Source organism: Microchirus variegatus, assembly GCF_963457635.1.
Source record: "Microchirus variegatus genome assembly, chromosome: 7".
NCBI classification, from domain to species: Eukaryota; Metazoa; Chordata; class Actinopteri; order Pleuronectiformes; family Soleidae; genus Microchirus; species Microchirus variegatus.
The window spans coordinates 25300447-25323986 of NC_139808.1; the positions used below are offsets into that span (position 1 = coordinate 25300447).

General features: G+C 41.0%; 1 protein-coding gene across 1 annotated transcript in view; it reads left to right on the plus strand.

The window, feature by feature from the left end:
• rad18 (RAD18 E3 ubiquitin protein ligase) overlaps nucleotides 1-15386 on the plus strand; it is a gene marked incomplete at both ends in the record, with an annotated part of 29819 nt that extends 14433 nt beyond the window's left edge. Inside the window, 3 exons of the mRNA XM_083892004.1 lie at nucleotides 8198-8329; nucleotides 10153-10279; nucleotides 15338-15386. Of these exons, the coding sequence (XP_083748130.1) occupies nucleotides 8198-8329; nucleotides 10153-10279; nucleotides 15338-15386 (308 nt within the window). The remainder of the gene's footprint in view (nucleotides 1-8197; nucleotides 8330-10152; nucleotides 10280-15337) is intronic.
• Nucleotides 15387-23540: the final 8154 nt, after the last annotated feature.

Consider the following 23540-nt stretch of genomic DNA (forward strand, 5'->3'; position numbering starts at 1 on the left):
AATACTATCAATTTGTTGTTTTTCTCGCACTTGAGTTGAATTGGCCACTTTTGGAAAGACTGAAATGTTTTGTAAATGTTACTTTCTCCCTTTATGGCGCCACATATTTCACAGCACGAGAGAAACTAATATTGAAAATTGTGTTTTTTTTTGTGAGATAGAAGAAGACTCCTCTATTGATTTATTCTGTTATGTACTCTTATGTGCAGCTGCAAAGCATAGTTGGTTCATTCCTTTGTTCCGACTACGGCAAGCCAGTATTAACCAAAGCTATGATAATGTTTTATCTCAGTTTGGTTACAACATTTTAGCTTTTTTGTTTTTGTCGTAATGTAACTAGTGCGTAGCGGCGCCAATGTTGACGCACATTAACGCATGACACGTTTCCATGACTATTGACCAGAAAAAAACCTGTATGACGTCGTGTTTACACCAGAATCCAGGCACCATTTACCAGTTAGCTCCCTGTTAGCTGCGTTGGCTCCTTTAGAGCTGATGTGTGCCTCTGTTTTTAAAGTTTAGCGTTACTTTAGAGACTCATTTTAACAACCGGGAGTCACCTAAACATGACATCACGCGCGTCTTTTTCCAGACAGTCGTCATGGAAACGTGACATGCATTAATGTGCGCTAACATTGACACCGTTACCCGCCAATAACGTGTTAACGCGGCCAGCACCAAATGTAACCCTGGGAATGTTAATGGTGGTTAATGGCGTTAAAACCGTCAACGTTACAGCACATTAATGCATGACTTGTTTCCATGGCGAATGACCAGAAATAGACTTGCTTGACGCCATGTTTACGTCCTGGCACCGTTCACCAGTTAGCTCCGTTAGCTCCTTTGTGCCTCTGTTTTTAAAGTTTAGCGTTACTTTAGAGACTCATTTTAACAACCGGGAGTCACGTAAACATGACGTCACGCGCGTCTTTTTCCAGACAGTCGTCATGGAAACGTGACATGCATTAATGTGCGCTAACATTGACACCGTTACCCGCCATTAACGTGTTAACGCGGCCAGCACCAAATGTAACCCTGGGAATGTTAATGGTGGTTAATGGCGTTAAAACCGTCAACGTTACCGCACATTAATGCATGACTCGTTTCCATGGCGAATGACTGGAAATAGACGTGCGTGACGCCATGTCGCCACGCCCTTGCACTGTTCACCAGTTAGCTCCGTTAGCTCCTTTGTGCCTCTGTTTTTAAAGTTTAGCGTTACTTTAGAGACTCATTTTAACAATCGGGAGTCACAGAAACATGACGTCGTGTGCATATTTTTTCGTTCCGTAGTCATGGAAACGCACCATGCGCTAATGTCGACGCTAATGAGCTGCCCCGCACTAAATGTAACCTAGTCCTTTATGAACTACCTACATTATTATTTTAAGGTGCTTTCCAAACACTTGTACTCCGGATCTTATTATGATCTCTGTTTTACCACAACACTGTTTCTACATTTCTTTTGAGATGAGAAATCCCACGTCTGCTTTTGAAATACTGCGGAAAATCTTGCTCGATAAGTTCAATTTCTTTCAATAAACCTCAGTCAAACAACTCTCGTAATCCATAGATCAATGCAGTTTCCAAGCTTCACCTCAAACACGTCTCACAAAGAAATACAAAAGAAATTTGTCACACGTCGGGCATCTTAATCATAACCTGTGATAACTTACAAAGGCAACCCATGGCCCTCCAGGCAAATCTCTGGATTTATGTTCTACACTTGTGTGCACTTTAGTTCATTAGGAAAGTCCACTTCGCAGAGACCTGAGTCCTGCTAGTGCGGCAATCCATCACGCAAACTGCATGATGTTATTTTGTCAGTGCTGATTAATAGTTGCATTCCAGTGTAGTAAAGGAATGGAGGAGTTTCTGGAAAACGAAATGGGCAATAGTTACACCGACCATATGCTTTTTTTTGGTGTCTTCTACACCGTTTATGATTTGCATATTCGGTTCTGCAAAAACCATAACCTCAATCCCAACACATCCCAACCTAGAAGCCCCTGATTTGGAGCCTGCCTCATATTCCTGCCACAGCACATTAGCATGAGCAGAGTAATGCAGAAGTGCTGCATCGTCAGTGAGACGTTTAGTAGCAAGAGGTTAAAATTAATGTAGAAACCGGGTGACGGTTTTATTCCCCGGTGTAAATGATACCAAGGGCTTTTCCGCTATGACGTCTAGAGTCAGTCGTCGATTTAAGTTTGTGAGGTTTTCTTTATTTTTTCCACTCGTAGATATACAGATGCACAGAAATCTGGACGGGATCTGTGTTTTTTTTGCCTCAAGGTTGAGCAAGAACAGCAGCATTAGGTAAAAATATGGAAAGTCATGTTGACAGGGGTTGAACGAGATGGAAAAAAAAAAGCAGCTAACTTTAAAAAGTGTCTCCCCAGAGGAGTGATCTATAAATAGCTGCGCCGCTGTGATAACCTCTTGATTTATCGGAGAAAGGATGTGGATGACTCACTTTGCCGCGATGGGGAATGGAGAATGAGCAGACAGGAAGGTGAAAATGATTCACCCGGCTTTTGCATGTGGCTCTGATGTAAATACGGTCACGGTTTAGTGGTAAGGACAATCCTGGACAATCCCTTTGTGAGACCAACTGTTGCCTTTGGAAAGCAGACCGTCGTGCCGTTGATGATTCACAATCCAGCTGGGATGCTAATTTAGCTCTGCTAGTGCTTCTGGTCATTAGTGATCTTTGATTTAAGAGGGTCATTAATGTTTGATTCATGAGGTTTTCCCGGCTCGTCACAGCTGTCATACGTCATCCTCCTCATCTCTCCTACAGTTTATTTCATGGTTTCATCTCTGTCACCTACCATTAGATTTGTTGTTTGTAATTTGAAAAAGTAAGGGAAACATGGATAATTTAACCCGTAGTGCTCACACGGCACGGATCTGTGCCGCAGGTGCACCCGTGGTAATTTGCCGTGGGAATAATACACAACTCCTTATATGGACATCCTGCGGGTGTGTTGAATATGTATTTGTGACCTATAAACACACACCCCCAGGATCTCCATATAAGGAGTTGTGTATTGTGCTATGAGCCATAAGCACATTTGCAAACAATTTTTCATGTTTAATAAAACATTATAATAGATATTGTTTTTTTAAATCATATTTATTTTTGACTCATAACTCAATAAAACGGTTTATTCGATGTTGTTTGCAAATGTGTATGTGCGTGGTTTTGCTGCCACCGCCGCTGTCTGTGATTCATCTTTTACTTAAGATATTAAGTTGTACAAATGTGACTTTATATACAGACGATATTCAGCGTCAACAATAACCATGAATTATTATTTCTCTTAACCATAAAATAAAGAGAGAAATTAATATTTTCTAAAAGTAATTTTAAGGCGACACAAGAAAAAAAAAACACACAATATTGTGCAGCACAGCCAAGCTGGTGTACACTCATATTTTTCAGTAATATCAATTGTTCAGAAGAACATACCTGAGTTACAGCAATGATGACATGAACATTAATTTTATGTCAATTAAATCTTAATGGAGAATAATGAATAAATAATAAACACCTGTTGCCCATTACATATTTTTACTCAAACAAATATGCATGTCCACACGGTCCGGAGGAAAATTGGGAGGGCAGTCTATTTACAATAATTGCAGCCGTTGAAACCACTCAGCCAAACGGCACAGACTCTGTGGGCTCCATCAGTTTCCAGCAGCCCGGGGGATGGATGTGAAGGCACATTTCTCCTTTGCAGTGCTGATTAAGTTCAGTAGTAGTGTTCGTTGTTATCCTCGTTGTAATCTTCGCCGGAGAGGAGTGTCGTGGCAGAATCGACATCACTTTTTTTTTGTTCACCTTAGTTTCATCTTGATTCATCTGCAGCAGCCTCAGAGCTGCACAAAAGGAGATTACACGCCTTTGCCTGCATAGCAACTTTAACTTGTGGATCTTGGATGTTTTTTTTGTTTTGTTTTTTTTTAGCCTTGGATCCAGCAAGGATTTGATGTATGCGACCCCCCCTGTCAGCAGGTGCAAGCCACCACTCCAATGACGCAGACACGCGATGCTTGAACTGAGACACCAAAGCAGACTCTGTCTCACTCGGAGTTTCTTTGAGATGTTTTGACAGAAGAGTTTCTGTTACGGGGTAAAACAGAGAAATGGATACGCCTTATTCTCCGCATAACGCTCTGGTGGCACATTATAATGCTCCAGCTATCATCAATCAAGTCAAGGGTGCGTGCGTCTGATAGCTTCGTCTGATAGGATGGCAGATATCCCCAATCTTTGCTCAAATAGTCGCTGGAACAAGTTCTGAAGTTGTTGCCTTGCGTTTTCAGGGCTTGTGTCGCACTCGCGCTGAAACGAAAGTGCAAAACCAGACGATGAGCAGATGCGATCGCATGGTTCGTGTTTTGAAGCTGATAAATCAAAGCGGCGAGAGTCCCATTCGAGGTGGTCGCCGTGATTGCTAGCATTATCGTATACGCGAGCCATAACTTTTCCATTGTAGTGTGGAAAGCCTGTGAGCTGTGTTTTTTTTTTTGTCTTTGTGTCTTTGCTTTGGTCCGGGTAACACCACTCTGTATTTCCTGGTTGCGTTTGTGATGACAGGTGACCGGTACATACCATTCCGTTGTAAATGTCGTCCATGAATTTGTTGTCAGAGACAGTTTTACCAACTTACACCAACTGTGTGCGCATTTTGGCGTTTTGACTTGACTCGGCATGGCACAGCACAGTTAAAGGTGAAGTAAGTAGTTTATAGTGCCATCTAGAAGAGAGGCTGAAATTTACAACAAAGAACTGCTCCTCTGCTCACCCCCTCTGTTCCCTGAGCGCTACGGTATCCTCAGCCGGTCAAATGTCGTCCTCGTTGTCTTTCTCCGTGTCAGCAGATGAGGTTCGTGAGGCGAGGGAGAGGGCGAGCTACCGCGGCCGTAGCAGACGAAGCGGAGAGAGTGGAGGCGGGACTTCCGCTACAAGTAAAGCGACACTTGATTTTTTCTCTCGCGTTTGTCCTTACAGGCTCCGGTAGAAACATGGCGTCTCGCTGCCAACAGTGGCAATGCAACAGCGGCCCGCGAGCATGTTATTTTACATGACTTTTTGAAACACTACGAAAATGAAACAAAAACTATTATACAACGACTAGACAATGCAGGAGCACATAATATGTATAAAAGAGTGGATTTTGGGTTATATAAACCCATAAATACTACAGTGTCCCTTTAAGTTGCGTTTCTACGAGCATAGTACCTGGTACAAGGTACTTTTTTTTAGTACTGGGGAGGTTCCAAGCAAGCTGAGACGATACTATAAGCAACGCCGTCAGACTGCCGGCCACTGATTGGTCAGAGTTCCATCACAGGAAGAGACGTCCGACACAACAATGAAGCCGAACAATTCCGCACTGTAGAACGATTCCTAAAAAATGTGGGTTAATCTCCAACAATTACCGAGGACATTTCTAATGTCTCAATTTTTAACAGAGGAGTCTGGTGTATTTTGTGAAATACACTTGCATCACAAACCCTTCTGCTGTATTTCAGTTCAGTGATTCAGTTACACTGTAAAACGAAGTCACGGCAGTTTCATGCAGCAGTGCACTCTGCCCACTTTGAGTAGGTACTATTTTCGTAGTGGAAAACCAACCTAAACTGCACCGTACCGAGGCGAGGCGAGCTGAGACCATCGGTGGAAAAGGGGCTTTTGTATTTCCTTGATGAGTGGTGTCTGTGTACATCCCTGTGATGGACTGGCGACCCTTTTGGAGGGTTCCACCAAGTACCCTTTTAAAACCCTTTATTCAGGGAAGGGGTTTTTAAAGGGTTCTCAGGATCAAAATGGTTCTTACTGGAACCATTAGTGTTACCAAGAACCCTTTCCCAAAGAAAGGATTTTTCAGAAGCAAATGGTTCCTGGTAGAACCTCAGACCTTGTAGAAGGACAGTTTTGGAACCCTTATTTCTATGGCAGCCTGGATTGGCACCAGCAGCCCCCCTGGTGACTTTCATGTTCAAGGACACAGCGATAGAAGATGCAAAAATAATGGAAGACGCCACAAATTCTTGTTTACCGGCTCCTAAAACCATCACATTCAACGAGGCAGATGGGAAACATGTCCTCAGCTCTCCTCTTTGAGATTAGGGTCTTGTTTGCTCCACACGTCTCTCTCATCAAACTGGACTCGCCTGGTGACAATAGCTAGCTATTGATTGCTGCTCCGATGGCGACGGGGCCTCCGCTCTCTGCGGGGTGCTCAGCTTCTGTTCGTTGTCGATGTTGACTTGTGATATGATGTTCTACGAGTTTGCACCACATCTCGTTGTCACTCGTCTTAAAGTTTCCACACACAACTTTTTGGACAGCTGCATTATCTGCATGGTTCTCTCTTGGTGTTTCTCCTCAGTTTATCGTTGGTGGTTTTTGCAGAGATTGTTAGAGATTTGTTGCTGTTAAAATTTACTGTTCCCTGTCTATAATTAAAATTTAAACTCTCTCTGTTTTCTTACCATTTTCTGTTGATGCTAGAGATGGTTTTGGGTATAAATTCCCTTCTAAAGTGCTAGTGCTTCTAAATATTCAGAACCACTGTCAGGTCACATTCAATTTCACTCAACATGTCTGCATTCTAAAATGCATTTGTATTATTTTTATACTTCTGCTACTGCGGTAGCATAGTTCAAAAGCTGAATATTAACACCTACTTTTAACACCCAGTGTCTAATTTTATGTGGATTGCGGAGACTATTTTAGGGCTGAAACAATAACTAGATTCATCGATTATTAACTATCAACCATTTTGATGATTTTTAAGGAATTAAAGCACGTTTTTAGATTTTTCAGCTTCATAAATGTGAATATTTTCTCGTTTCTTTGCTCAATGTAACAAAGAAATCGTTGAAACTGAATAATTTTTTTGTTTTTTGGACCAAATAAGACAATTGATCATCCTTTAAAGGTTTGAGAAATGCTGGTCGGCATTTTCTGGACCAATCGATTACTTGATTAATCGAGAAAACAAGCGACAGATTAATCGATTATGAAAATAATCGTTAGTTAAAGCCTGAGGCTTTTCATTTATTCGGTTTTTCCACCTGCTCATGTTAGAATAACGGAAAAGGTGAATCATGTAAATAAAACATCTCACTCACACTCACTTTCTCATCACCAAGTACAGCAGCTTTACCAAAAATTGAAAATGTATTTTGTATTTCTGTAATTTAATTATTACACTAAATTCAGATTACCTTAAAAGGTTTCAGCTAATGTAGTTTCAGATCACTGCTCTCTGAACTGCTTGTGGTAATTAAATCATACCGCAGAGCTAATGTTAATTGCATTTTTACTTATTCCCCCCCTCAGTTCTGTCACCATTCTCCAATCGAATCCACTACTGTATCTGCTGTGTCGATCTCATCTTGGTGATATTTCACATAAGATACTGGGGCTCATGAATAAAAATTATGTCTGTTCACCCTTTCTATTTTTGGACATCCTCTTTCCAGGTGAAAATAAGTATCTGATTTGTCTCATGTTGTATTGTTTTTGATGTTTTTGTGTCACAAAATGAGTATTTGCTATAAATATTAATACACAGTCAACAACAGTTCAAAGGTTTGAGGTCAGCTATACAATTTGTGTTGTGTTTTCCATTATAAGTCAGACTTTTATTCATCAAAAGAGTTGCAAAATGAATAGAAAATATAGTCAAGACACTGACGAGATTAGAAATAATGATTTTGCCCTTTCATCAAAGAACCAGCAAAGCTATTTTCAGCTGTGCTAACATCATTACACAAGGGTTTTCAAGGGTTTTCTAATCATCCAATAGCCTTTTAACACCATTAGCAAACACAATGTACCATTAGAACACTGGAAATGGGCCTCTATACATCTATGTACATATTCCATTAAAAACCAGACGTTTGCAGCTAGAATAGTCGTTTGCCACATTAACAATGTATAGAGTGTATTTCTGATTAATAAAATGTTATATTAATTGAAAAAAAAGTGCTTTTCCTTCAAAAATGAGGACATTTCTATGTGACCCCAAACTTTTGAACGGTAGTGCACATAAAGGTGATCGACGAGTTCATCTTTCAGATACTGTTGCATAATGTTATGGCATCCTGGGCGTTAGATCACCATCACTTTTTCTTAACCCTGTTATGCCATATTATGCTACTTTATCCACAGGGAAGCAGCACAGCAACGACTTTTCCCGCCTCGTTGCCCAGGTCCGGGGTCGCCTAGAAACCACCAGGCAGCTGCGGATCAAAAAGGAAGTCATTGTGGAGGAAGAAGATGTAGAAAAGACACTCTCTGCAGGTACTTGAACACTCATTACTTTCACCGGGGGAATAAAATCTACCCACGCCACGGGAGATATCATAGTCTCCTTAGAGCGCTTTTTGCAAAAGTTACCTGTTACCAGCCGTAACCAGCTGTGACAAGTTCACCTTGTGCCTTTTACAAAGCAGTGCTCCCCCCGTCGTTAAAGCATCACAAAGTAAATGCTTTGAGAAAAATGACATTTGCGCGACTGCGCTTTTTGCGACTACCTGCTGGTTTGTATGTGTGGGTGGAAGATGTTTTTTTTTATTTATTACATTCTTTAAATGAATAACACCATGTTTGGTGCACTCCAGCAATGTGTGCATCAGACTGGAGTGGGAAAAAGATATGGCAATAACCTGTTGTGGATAAACGGCGTGTTGGTGAGTGAGCGATTTGGAAGCAAATGAGATGCAAAGGAGAAGAGGAAGTGCAGAATCACAAATATGTGTCAGACGTGGGAAACGCACAGTGATTTTTAATTTTTTTTTTAATATATATTTGCGGTTGAATGATTTAAAGCTCTCATAGACCGGAAGTTCCATTTAACGCTGTTTTGTGTGTATCTGTGCCATTACCTCGTTTATGAAGCCCGCTATTCAGCCACTGCTGAGAACGCTGGGTTTTATTGTATTCTCTGGCTCTGCAAGCGCTCTGGAAAAGCCTGGAATCGTGACGTAAGGATCCCGTCTCCTGAAAAGCAGATCCTCCTGCTCCGGGGCACTAGTCCGGGTACATGTGTTTGTTTACATTGAACTGCAGAAGAAGAACGTCCGTTGTGGAGGTGTTTCACTTAGAATGTCGTCAAAAGCCATTTTTAAACATTGTTAAAACATTGTTTTGATAATGAGTAGCAGTGCATCTACCGTTCCAGAGGGGGAGCTGCACTGCTGAGAGCTGACGTGCTAATTGCGTCACTTCCAGGTAGGGCTGGGCGATATATAGAAAATTTATCGTTATCGAAATTTATGACGATAATCAACGTCATTTTGGCGTTAAGGATATATTCGATAATTAAAAAAAAATTAAAAACGTGGCCCTGCGAATGGACTGGTGAACTGTCCAGGGTGTACCCCGCCTATTGCCCAATGTCAGCTGAGATAGGCACAGCACCCCCTGTGACCCTCTGCTGGAGGATAAAGCGGTAGATGATGGATGGATAATACAATTGTTTTTGGCTGTGTGTAAGGCAGGATGATGTCTGATATGTGTCAGTACTGACACATGCTTGTATCAGGCAAATGGGCAATTATGCAAATTAGGTGATGACGTCATTTACCAACTTCAAACTTATCGTTCATTTATCGTTATTGAGGTGAGCTGCTCAATTTATCGTGATATTGATTTGAGGCCATATCGCCCAGCCCTACTTTCAGGTATCTGGCCAATCACAAGACAGTTGGGAAAGCTCTCGTTGGCTGGCCAATCACAACACTGTCTTCTGGGGTTGAGATTTCGGTTTGAACAGCGGCTGAGGAGAGCTTCAGTGAGGAGAGATTTATATCGGCTCGTTTGCAGCAACAAGGAGGTTTTTGACCATAAAAACAAGTTAATGTATGTAAGTAGACCTCCATAACTAGCATATATGTGCCATAGGGCCACTCTATGGGAGCTTTAAATGTGACTTTTACTCGCAAAATAAATAAATTAAAGGGATTGATCTGAATGTGCTCAATATGAAAATATGTCCAGGAGACTGGGCTATTTTATTTTCTGCATCCACATTTTGACAGATCATTTCTACACTGATTGCTTCTCCTTGTCGGGTGTCGTTGACATTATTATTATTGTCATCATATATATTTTCATTCCCTCAGATCAAGATTCAGGATCGAGGAGCTGCCTATACATGAAAGCAGAAGACACAGTCGAGGAAGAGGAGCAATCAGCGAGAGGAATGGAGTTGCCGCCCAGTCCCACTAACAGTGACGTGTCCATCAGCAGGTGAGATGTAGATAATGGTGCATTTAGAGTAGGTTACGCCCTTGATGACTTTGATGTCATAAACTGTTCAAACAAAAGGTAAAGGTTGTACAAAAGGCTGGCTGTCATCCAAATACCTCTTTTTTAAAAAAGTTCAAGTAGTTATTTGAAATATTTTGTTACCAACAACAACTGTCACTCCCTCTTTAGCTCCCTCTACACAAAGTTAGGTTAGATTCACTGAGATATGGAAACGTGCGATTGTTTCGGAGCGTGGATGGTGCCACGTTGTCTGCCATAATCTTTGTTTTTCTACACCACAAATAAATGTTGTTTGCACAACAACATTTAAAGGAAAACTCTTGGCAAACAGCACCACTCCCTCTTCTGGGAGAGTAATAATGCCCCTCCAAGTCTGTGAAAAGATTTACAACCTGTCAACTCGGGTTGTTTACCTGTATAAGCAGGTCGCATGATGTTGTTGATCGTTGCGAGTCCAAATGCGTTATACCAATGTGTGAATGCATTAATGTTGTATGAAATCCTCTCAAAGCTGCGGTATTATCACACATACATCATTTTATAATATCTTGTCTAATATCTTGAACACAATGCAAAAGACAGGCTTGTGTTGATTTACAGTATACATACATATTTAAAGTATTACTTTTTTGGGGGGCACTGCTGTTATTTTCAGATGTTACCAATGTTATATATTTTATTCAAGTGCTTCGGTCTTGGTCGATATCTTTCACCAACTGATGATTCAGGAGCTGTTGTCTAGTTTTAGATTTTACATATAAAAGAACTGGTTTTCAAGCTACTGTGTTGGTGGTAACTGTATCTGTATTCACACACAAACTGGTTAGGGTCAATTATGTGGCCCAACCAGGGATCAAAATTAATACCGTCCCGTCGTCCCGGGGACGTCATTAATTGTCATCGGGACGATCAATATCCTCTCTTGGGACGACCACGGGACGAAAGAGAATTTTGACTGACTAAATTTTTCTGTTTAAGTTTTCAACACTTTCTGTGAACCAGAACGGGTTTCGCGGTCAGTGAGAAATACTTATGTGAAAAGGTAAATGTCTGCGCGCTCATGTTTGTGTTGTTCAGTGAGACACAGAGACTGCTCCTCTCTCACTCTGCGCCGCTCGAGCTGCTGCGCTGCTGTCTGCTTTGCGCGCCCGCACTGCATGTAAACATTTCATTAATGTTGACATGTTTGTTTCAATCACTGAATGAAGCCCCGCCAGGCTTAGCCTTGCTTGTTTATTTATTTAAAATAGATTTTTTTATACACCACGGCTTTTTCTATACCGGGGAACAAGAGCGCATGCGCCCCCATGTAATCAGCGCAGCGCACGCATGTCCAGGTGCCGATTGAAATCCAAGTCACACTATCAAGTGCGTCATTATTACGGTTACATCGTTCTTGTCAATAAAGATGTTATATTTAGGGATACACCAATAATTCGGCGGTCGAAACAGAGCGAGTTCACTGTGGAACAACACCTATTAAACGCTGGAAAGTCTCCAAACCAGTATGCGCAGAGAGAGAGAGAGCGAGAGAGATCTGCGCTCTTGGTCATTAGTTAATTTACTTATTTTTGTGTAGGTAATATGTTGTGAAATATGTTTAAACTTAAATAAACTACATCTACAAGTAGTTTCGTCTGGTTGTATTAGCTCGTCCTGTTATTGACGTCATGCTGTCATCACCTGACAGTCTGGCTGATTTAAAGCCTCCAGATGCAGCGGATGCAGCGCACACCAGATGCGTGCGTCATTGATATCATGCGCAAATACAGATATTCGAATATTTGTGTTTTTTCAAACATCATTTTTGAGTAATTTTGACAGCCCTAAACAGCCACAGTTCTGTGACCGAGTGTGTTGGTTGTCATCTACAACACAACAAATCTAGTCTGGAAGTAAATAAATGATTTATTATCAACATAATGTATTTTGTTTTTATTATATTATCAGTAAGTAACCACTCAAAATGTAAAAAAAGATTTTCGGGACGATTCAGGACGATTCGGGACGGTTCAAAATGTTACACAGAGATACAGTAATTATACAATATAGTATATAATAAAACAACACATACAGAGTTGGCCCAACAGTTCAGTGTTGTTTTACGTGGCAGTTCTAACAATACTGGTCCTTAAAATCTTTATGTCCATCATGTAGCAAAAAGACCTGGGTTCATGACCCTGCATGGACTGGCAACCTGTCCAGGGCGTATACCCTTTCACCCTATGTTAGCTGGGATTGACTCCATTGGCCCCTTGACCCTCACGTGCACTTAAAAACCAGCAGATCCATCTGGGAAAACGTTATAAATCCATCCACATGAGGGTCACCAGCGGCGCTGTGCCAATTTCAGCTGACATAGGGCGATAGGCGGGGTCACACCAGTTCACTAGTCCATCACAGGGCCACACAGAGACAACCATCCACTCTCTCATTCACACCGACAGTCAATTTAGAGTGTCAAATTTACCTAATCACTGAATATGTATGTCTTTGGACTGTGAGAGGAAACCAGAGAACATGCAGACTCCATGCATCATGGCCCTTGTTCCAACCAGATTTCAAACCCGGGTCGACTTCGGCTGCACAGAACCTTAAACCTTGCAACGGAACGAGTGCAAACCACTACACCCAACCGCGTTATAAACCATCAAATGCTGATAATCCAATTCTTTTGTAGACAAAGGTGTGTGTATTTAAGTCATAGATTACCAGTTTGTCTAAGTTTGTTCACAGTTTTTAACATAATTATTAAAAACAAAAAAAAGTCCTTTAAACAAACCCGAGCAGCCACAGCAGCCCCTGAGACTCGTATACCAACCACTTGTTTCTGTGCTGTCAACACAGTCATTTCAAGAATCAGGCAACCGATTTATTTATTTCTTTTGTTTTGTTTTGTTAGTTTGTTTTTTAAAAGTAGCATTAATTAAACCCTGCAGAGTGGATGTAGCCTGAGAGACTCTCTACAATTTCTACTTGTGTAATCTATCGGTCGGTGGATAAAAATAAAATTTTCGGCGTCAGCCATCGCCAGCTAATGTGGAATGTAGTTGCCCACGGCACGGTGCAGCTGTGGCACGGGAAAAACACTCATGAATGTGACAGCTGGATGTTAAATGAAACAAATTAATGCATGTTATATTATAGTGTGAAATATAAATGTTTGTCTAGAGTTTATTAATAGTAAATAGTGGCACTTAAGTGTTACCATACATCTAAAAGTTAAGCGTTACCATATTTCTATAGCATAATCCTTTTTAAAAAAAATCTATAATCTGGGACAAAAACCTGTATGCAATAACAAACCTGCCATGGTTCAGCATCGTTTTCTTGGGTTGAGACCTCAAAAATATAACTATGAAAGTAGTTTACTTATATTAGCATTAGCATACATTATTACAGCACTCTTTACACCCATAGACATACAATATGTATTTCTATTCAAGATAACGGACCATTTCATGACATGATCATCCACTTTATAGTCGTGTAATAGTAATATAGTATAGTGGTATAACTTCTTGGGCAACCCTGCTATTTATCATCAGTGAGCATTTAAGTGAGTGTGCATTTAATTAATTAATTAGAATAATTAGATTATTTATTTATTTACCCATTAGCCTTTTGTTTTTGCATTTAATTTAGTATAGCTTGCACATTTTGCAACCCATATGCAGGCAATTGATGTGCTATTTTGTAACTTTTACCCCACTTTGATTGTGAATCTCTGGCTTGTTGTTTTATAATACATCGAATAATGACAGAAGATATTTTCTCTGATCTTCCAGACTCATTGTGCACTATTTTTTGTGTTTATTAGACAGAGGATGCAGCTAGTCACTGGTCAATGGTTTACCCAAGTCTTTATCTCTGATTTGCAGTGATGACAAAGGATAAACCCACCAGGAATTGTGGTTCAGAGAAACTTTGGATGTCATGCACAAAAAAACCAACACACATAATTGGTGGTTGCTAGGTAGCGATTGCTGCTAGCCTGTGTTCACCATAGTGGGTCGTAATCAGAGTACAGAAGTGGTGCTAACAGAATGACAATTTTTTTGAATCTGTATTCTTGTAGCCTTTTTAATTGTGCAACACCACTGGAGCATAAATGCACATGAGAAATGCGACCCCACGTTATGGTACATGCTCCAAATCAATTTATCACCGCAACCTGTTCTGCATGTTATGCCAAAATTCCTGCCATATGAAAACAATTGTACCTACATTTTTAACACATTGGACCTTTGATGATGAATTCTGGTTTCAATCTTAGGCTGCAGAGTCCAAATTCTCCGTTTCTAATAAACAAAGGTCGAAAAATCACGGGGGTACATGCATATGTTTCACATAGGTGGCAAACCGCAGAGCAGACCTCGATCACTTTGACTGCACAAAAGTAAAAATCACATATATGTAGCCTGACTCCTAATGAAGTGTTTGCCTGAGGCAACCTCGTGCAACCATAGCCTCCTGCTGAGAAGCCGAGAGATGAGTGTCCATTTTGGTATTGAACAGTGTGGAGAATCCAATACGCCTAACCCTTTGAAGTAACGTACACAGCCTCGTAGGTGGCATGGCTCTGCCGCTGACACGCGTGGTTCCCGCGTGTGATGTGCCATGCAGTTAAAACACCTGCGACGTGTCACTCTAACGTTTATCAAAGCGTCGCAGTGTGTTCAGAAATGCTGGAATTTATGGCAATTACTCGAGCAAATGTAATACAGTTACAAAAAGCTAATAGTAAGACTTTCCCCTCATGCATCGCCCTTTAGTGTATAATGTATAATAATGAGTGTTTTAAAGTTTTAAAGGGCGAAGATCGACACAAACATTAATGATTAGAGCTGTGCTTAAGGCTGGAAGATTGTGCATCTTAGTATTTCGCACAAAAATTAAGTAAACAAAGAAGAGCCGAAGCGGATTAAACTGCCTTAAACTTGGGGTTAAACTGATCTTTTGACCAGTGGGAATGGAGTAAAAGTTGTAAGTTGATCTTTGTTACTGATATATTTCTCCCCTTTTCTCCTGCAACAGTTCCATTTCTGACATCTTTGGTCCAGAGCCTGTCATAAAACACCAGTAAGTGAATCCTATTTGTCTACTTATTTGTTTGTTTGTTATTGTGCCGCATGTCACAAAAAGCACCATATACACAAAAATGCATGCTTAAAAGCAAATGCAATTCCTATTTTTGCATATCTAAAACAGCTCATCTAAAGGTAACTTGAACTAGCTTATTTTGGTCGAGTGAAAATCAACGATATTGGACTAATAATAACAGTCATTATTTGTTATAATACAACATTCTGAAGTCCAGATTGAGGCGCACACACTCTTAGTATTCGTTGTATTTCGAGCATGCGTTCACAAGGCTGCCTGTGCTTCGCCTCACACTCAGGGGAAAATAAGGACTCCACTTTATATCTGTAGTCATAATGTGCTCCACAGATGCCTCCACGTACCGACTTTAGATGAGTCTCTGCATGTATGAGATCCATTTCCAGGGCCGTTTTATGCCACCGAGGCTCACGATCATATTCCACTGTTGGTTTAAGCAGCCTCTGTTTGAAGTGAAAGGACCATCCTGCTCTGTTTTTTTTTGTTCAAACAGAAGAACAGTAGCTGTGTCACATTATGAATTCACAGCGTCTCTGAAAAGTGACTTGATTCTTATGATGGGTCCAGAATATTAACTCAACTAAATGAATGAATTTCCCCTTTTTTATGTTTTCTTAATTTTCCTCCTAGCAAGTTCTCATAATCGACTTCAAACGTTCAAATTACAGCGCTGCTTATCGAGTTTAGCAAATGGTGGACGGTCTCCTCCTTGGTGGTTTGTGTCTGTTGAGATTTTGGCAATTCAATAAAATAGTCACACACACACACACACACACACACACACACACACACACACACACACACACACATGGGTCCTCGCCCCTCAGAACATTCAAATAAACAACTGCTCTAGCCCCGAGCTCATTCACTCATGAGTCACGCATTTAAACAGAATCCCTTTAGTAACAATGCATTTCTGCGCTGGCTTCACAACGCTTACGGTTCCAGCTGTCCGTTTTATCTGTTTCGATGAACAGCGCAGATAAAGAGTCGGCAAAATCTAATTTTGAATCCATGACAGATTGTAGTTTTACGCTGCCCAAGCGCGCTAATCTGCTGTACGTTATTGCTTTAATAAAACGTTATAGTTACACATAAGGACAGTGCACAAACAGAACAGTTTTACTGTCGCAAACTAAACTTACAGCATCTAAAGTTGTACTGCGCCGGTACTCAGACTTCAGAATAACCTCATCAATTCAGTGAAAGGCAAAATGTGTCTCTGTACCAGACACGGCAAGGTTTCCCGTCATCCTTCTGCCTTTGTAAGACTCCAGCATAGACGACGGTTTGGACTGGTGATTGCCTTTGTCCCGATCTGCACTCCTGTGCAGATGACATCTTTGATATCTCAAAGATATCCTCCTACCATCCCCATGTGGACTTGTGCGACTCGCATTCCATTGCTGGAATTTTGTTTTTCCAAGCCCCAAGAGTCAAGGTGAAGAGACATAAGGCTGTGCCACTGGCTGGAGGGTGATATACATCTGTGGTAGAGTCGACTGAAGGTGTAAGTGCTTCCACATGGGAGACTTTGTGGTTTTTAGGGCTCCCCTTTGGCTTCTTTGCCAGTATATTTCAGATATACGCACATAACGTGTCCATGAAGAGAGACCTCCACCTCCACCGGTCTGTGTCAGAGGTGCTTCTTGGAGTAATAAGGCTGTAACTTAAGACTCCATGCTGAGCTGAGAAGCTGCAGGGATCACATGGTACTAAAGAATATTTGTGTGGCCGTAGATAATCCATGAGGGCTTATTCAGAGACACTGAGCTCTCGGTCCAGATGTGTTCCTCTGAAAACAGGAAGGCTTGCTTTAGAAGAGGGCTGGGAAACACCAGAGGCTTCACAACATTTTAAGAAAGAAAGAATTAACTTTTGGTGGTTTTTGTTGTTGACGTTAGTTAGGGCTGTGACGATTCGTCAACGATCGACAATGTCAAAGTCAAAGGCAAGTTTGTTTGTTTATTAGCACTATTCATACAACTCACTCAAGTGCTTTAGAAGGGCATAGAAATACATTAAGATGGTAAAATTAAAATACTCTTAAAAATCTTGTGAGATAATTGTGTGATTTGCCGATGCAAAGTGCATTTCAAGGACAAGAATGAATAACTAAGATGATTATCCAAGTTAAAACAGAATTATTTTGTCATTTTGTTGTCAGCATGTTTAAATCAAACTAGGTTGAATGAAGCTGTTTCCACTGAGTGGAGTGGTTCAGTTTAGTACAGTACAGTACAGATTTTAATAGTACCTAAATAACCAGCTCCAAATAGTCTAGCTCCAGGACAGTCAGCTGATATCATACTGTACCGTGCTGTGCTGTACTGTTCTGTACTCTACTGTGCTGTACCGTACTTTACTGTACTGTGCTGTACTGTATCGTACCATGCTGTACTGTACTGTACTAAACTGTGCTGTACCGTATCATACTGTGCCGTACTGTATCGCACCATACTGTACTATACTGTACCATACTGTGCTGTACCGTATCATACTGTACCGTACTGCGATGTACCGTATCATGCGCTGTACCGTACTGCGCTGTACCGTACTGTACTGCGCTGTACCGTACTGTACTGTACAGTACCATACTGTGCTGTACTGTACCAAACCAAACGGTAAACGGGGCTTAACTGCAGTGCAATACAGGAAGTGCAGGGGGCAGTGGGCCTATTTTTTCCAATTTACACCGACTGCATTCTGAACCAATGAATGAAGAATACAAAAAATAAATATCTAGTGTTACTAAAGCCTCATGCTTGTTATCCCACTTGTTAAATGGCTTCTTACTAATAACAACACAAAGTATTGATTTGAAAGTTACTGTATAAGTTGTAGTATACTAGTATACTGTGGAGTGGAATACTGAGAGTCGTGTGGGACTAAATCAGCGTCATCTGAACTCATTTGACAAAGGTCTAAATTTAAGACAGAAACTGATATTCACAACTATTCCAGCATCTCCTACTCTCCGACGCCTCACCCAGACATTTGTGACTCTCACTGTTCTCTTACTAAGTTAAGGTTATTTTCTATGGTTGACTTGTTTGAATCAACCTTTTGGGTAATGGACCAAAATTGGGTGCTTGTGCATGTCATGACTCATGACTCCAAATCACCCAGAGTGACCTGGAGGCAACAGTTGTGATTTTTTGGCCTGAGCAGATAAAGATGTGTGCTGATGTTAACACAATATAGAAGATTAATAGTAAGCCTTCGGCCTCCCAACAGCCTGAGTGTTTTTTTTATCTGTGTGACTTATTCTGTTGATGTCTGAAGTTTGGGGTCGAAATGATAATGGCAGGATAATAAAAAAAAGAGTGTGAATGCACTCAAGATAAACACGCTCCCTACTCTATTTGGTTGATTGCTGTCTGCAGAATTGATGGTATCACCGCTTCAATGGCTCTCGCAGGCAGATCTGCATCGGAGAATTGATTTCTGTGTTGTGAAATTATAATGCAGGTGCATGTAGATGTGTTTGTGGACAGGGAACAGAGAAGAAAGATGCCAGTTTTTACGTCTACTGTAAATGAATTACAACAAAGCAGAGTATTTATGGCCTTTGATGCTCGCTGCTGATCATTCTACTGCATCATGATCAGTGTATCATTTATTTCTCCCAAGTTTTTGGTTTTGATTTATAATATTATATATAATATTGATTGTACAAACTAAGCACCAACAAAAAAGGCTCACTGTAAAAACCTGATACATGCTGCACCTGCTCAGGTTAAATTTAGCTTCAAAATATTGGATAAATACTATGGAATAAGATATCTGTCTATTTTCAAACAACACTTTTCACGAGACAAAAATAGAAAATATATTGTATTTTATTGTTTGAAAAAATACACTTGCGCTCCCTTACTTGTTCTTTTCACTCCCTCTCTTCTTCTTTTCCCTCCCTCACTTCTTCTTTGCGCTCCCTTACTTGTTCTTTTTGCTCCCTCACTTGATTTTTGCACTCCCTCACTTGTTCTTTGCACTCCCTCACTTGATCTTTGCACTCCCTCACTTGATCTTTGCACTCCCTCACTTGTTCTTTTCGATCCCTCACTTGTTCTTTTCGATCCTTCACTTGTTCTTTTCAGTACCTCACTTGTTCTTTGCACTCTCTCACTTGTTCTTTGCGCTCTCTCACTTGTTCTTTGCGCTCTCTCACTTGTTCTTTGTGCTCCCTCACTTGTTCTTTGCACTCTCTCACTTGTTCTTTGCACTCCCTCACTTGTTCTTTTTTTGCTCCCTCACTTATTCTTTGCGCTCCCTCACTTGTTCTTTTCACTCTCTCACTTGTTCTTATTGCTCCCTCACTTGATTTTTGCACTCCCTCACTTGTTCTTTGTACTCCCTCACTTGTTCTTTGCGCTCCCCGATTTGTTATTTGCACTCCCTCACTTGTTCTTTTCGCTCCCTTACTTGTTCTATTCACTCCCTCTTCTTCTTTTCACTCCCTCACTTCTTCTTTGTGCTCCCTCACTTGTTCTTTGCACTCCCTCACTTGTTCTTTTCGATCCCTCACTTGTTCTTTTCAGTCCCTGACTTGATCTTTGCACTCCCTTACTTGTTCTTTGCACTCCCTCACTTGTTCTTTGCACTCCCTCACTTGTTCTTTGCCCTCTCTCACTTGTTCTTTGCGCTCTCTGATTTGTTCTTTGCACTCTCTCACTTGTTCTTTGCACTCTCTCACTTGTTCTTTGCACTCCCTCACTTGTTCTTTTTTTGCTCCCTCACTTATTCTTTGCGCTCCCTCACTTGTTCTTTTCACTCTCTCACTTGTTCTTTTTGCTCCCTCACTTGATTTTTGTGCTCCCTCACTTGTTCTTTGCACTCCCTCACTTGTTCTTTTTTCGCTCCCTCACTTATTCTTTGCACTCCCTCACTTGTTCTTTGAACTCCCTCACTTGTTCTTTTCGATCCCTCACTTGTTCTTTTCAGTCCCTGACTTGATCTTTGCACTCCCTTACTTGTTCTTTGCACTCCCTCACTTGTTCTTTGCACTCCCTCACTTGTTCTTTGCCCTCTCTCACTTGTTCTTTGCGCTCTCTGATTTGTTCTTTGCACTCTCTCACTTGTTCTTTGCACTCTCTCACTTGTTCTTTGCGCTCTCTGATTTGTCCTACTCGGCCTTAGGAAGCTGCCTGCTGATATGCTACTCAATAGACTGGATCTCAGTAGCCAATTAGCAGGCAGCTTCCTAAGGCCCGCCCACAAACAAAGAACAAACCTGGGAGCGCAAAGAACAAGTGTATTTTGCGTCTTAAAAAGTGTTCGGGAAAAGTGTTGTTTGAAAGTATTGACACAAATCTAATTCCATATAAATACTAAAACTTTCCTGTTACCAAGCGTTCTCTTCAGCAGATTGTTCACAGAATAGTTGTAATATTGATGTTACTTTTCTCTATTTTCCAGAACACTAAAACAAAATCTAAAACCACACATTTTCTTTCACAGAGACACACCGAGTACCTCAGTCCAAAATCGAATGTCCAGCTTCAGTGGGGATAACTCGGGTTCATCGCCCGCTCGGGGAAAACGACGGCGTAAAACATAGGATCGCTGAGCTGAGGGAGGAAAGACGGAGACCCGACTTCATACCAATAGACTATTATTTTTCTGCAGACTTCTGCATTTCTCTGTGATTTTTTTTGAAATTGCAATGTTCATGATGTGTTTGTTATGAATAAATTGAGTATTTTATCAGCTTACACTGTGTGCTAAAGATTGATCTTTAAATAATTAGAAAGTAGAATCCAGTTTTTAAATGTCTTTGTTTTCTAATCGATCCCTTTCGTCTTGGCCAGCTCGGACTATGAAGTCGCACACGTCTTTCCTCTCTCATCAGCAATTCCAGTGCATCCAATTAATCAGTAGCTTTCCAAATTGCCGCTCCCACAAAGAATAACCTGGATTAAATTAATTCAATGAATCCAGACCTTGTGGAAAAGCCAGTGTCGCCACTTCACGACTGTGTGCGAGATCACTTCAGAATGACAAGTGGTGTTTACGTATACGTGTATGGATCACTTTTGGGAGCTGACCTTGATTGAAAACAGAGCTCGCCTGAAGTCAGAGACACAGTGTTCGTGTCTCAGGTGTCTTCTTTCTGATATGGGCTGCTCATTATTCTGCACATCTCCGGTTCCACTGCATCCTTCTTTCCTATACAATGATCCCGTTAGTCCTTTTCTCGATGTAACTCTTGCTTGAAACCACAGGAGAGTGGACCGAGTGGCTCCTGATCCCTGCCTTAGTTTGGGAAACAGTGAGGCGGGCAGTGAAATCATTGATTCCATATATGTATTCCACTGTGTCCACAAGAACCACAGTCACCTTTTTTTTTTTTTTGTCTGCGTCTGGGCTGTTGTAGAGGGTACTGGTCAATTGGCTGACGTGGGATGAAACTGACTTAAAACCCTCATAAATCTACGCTAAACACATGATGTCTGACAAGGACTGCACACACGGCAGCCAGACTCAGAAGCACGACTTGAACACACAGTGAAAGTCCAAAGGTCTGCTCACCAGGAAGCAGTCAAACGTATGCAGGCCGACAAATCTGAACGGGCTCGAGTTAAAAGAGTGAAAGCTGAGTCGATAGAATTAAAACTAAGCTCAGAAACTGAAAACTACACTAGGAATAATGCTTTCACAGAGACTAATAGCGCTTTTCCAATACAAAGTTCCAGTACGGCTCGAGTCAACACGTCGCAACTTGGCTTTTCCATTAGCGATAGCGATAGTACCTGGTACTAAAATGTGAGAATGTGAGAGAATCAAACCAAACGATGCCGAACTCTAGATCAGTTAAAAAGACCTAGAAATCCTGAAAATGTGTGTTAATCTCCCAACATTTAGCAAAGGAAACATCTAAAATCTCATCATTTATCAGAGAAATCTGATGTATTTAGTGAAGGCACTACAGACGGAGTCTGTGCTCCGGTCATGCAGGAAGTACTGAACGATTCTGTGAACGAATCTTTTTAATCAAGTGATTCTAATGATTCAGTTACACTGAAAACAACTGTCACTAGCTTGTTGCGTTAAGTTCGTACTATTTAGACTTCAAACATAACCGTTTGAAAGTCTGAGACCTATTTTCTTTCCTCAGCAACAACAAATGCTGTTTTCTGATTGGCTGCTATTCAAGACGGCTGTATGAATGAACTACGCTGACCAATCTGAATCATCGATTCACAGATGCACTAATTTATGTGCGGTACGTTTTATCATTTCTCAGTGTATGAAATGTCGTGTGGCGTGAAGTACGATGCGATGCTACACGTGCGTTTGTTGGTATTCCCATGCTTCGATGCTAGCCGTGATTAGTTTGAACACGGTAGAATAAAGGTGCTCAATTAAGCACTAAAATGCGCTAGCTAGAACCCTGAAATGAAGTCTCATTTTCATGCAGTCGCAGTTTCATGCAGCGGTGCTGTGATGACTCCGCCCACGTTGAGGAAGCACTATAGTCATGGAAAACCATACCAAAACCAAGCCGAGACGAGCCGAACCGCGGAAAAGCGCCGTAAGATGAGCTAGCACATGACAGCAGGAGCATTTGGACTAAAACACACAAGGGAGGTTGGGCTGATATTCACTCATATTAAATAATATCATAAATTAAATATATATGTATCTATAGCAGCTGGGCATAAAATCCTCCTAATATGTCACAGAGACTCAGGAATAATGTTCATATAACAAACTGAACTCACCAACAACAACAGTACAGACAAAATATTTGCACTAGAAAAATATTTTGCAGACTGCAAATCATGTTTATGTTTTGAAATCATGTTTTGACATGTGGCGCCACCTACCGCCGTCTACCAATCATTGCAGTCGGTAGAGTCTCAGCGGGTTGCCAGTTACGTCAGAAATTGAAACCTAAAAGACCTCGGTATTTTGAATTTGAAAGTAGTGACTGTTTTTGGCCACATTCTTACATATGGCACCTATAAGAATTAAGACGGGATTAAAAACAAAACGCAGACCTTGAAATTTAAAACAAATTCACTATGAAATACTCGTGTGCCTCAAGTTTTTGGAGATGATGGACCACTAACACCTCCAGGACAATGAAGAGGTCCGGTCCATCACATCATGTATG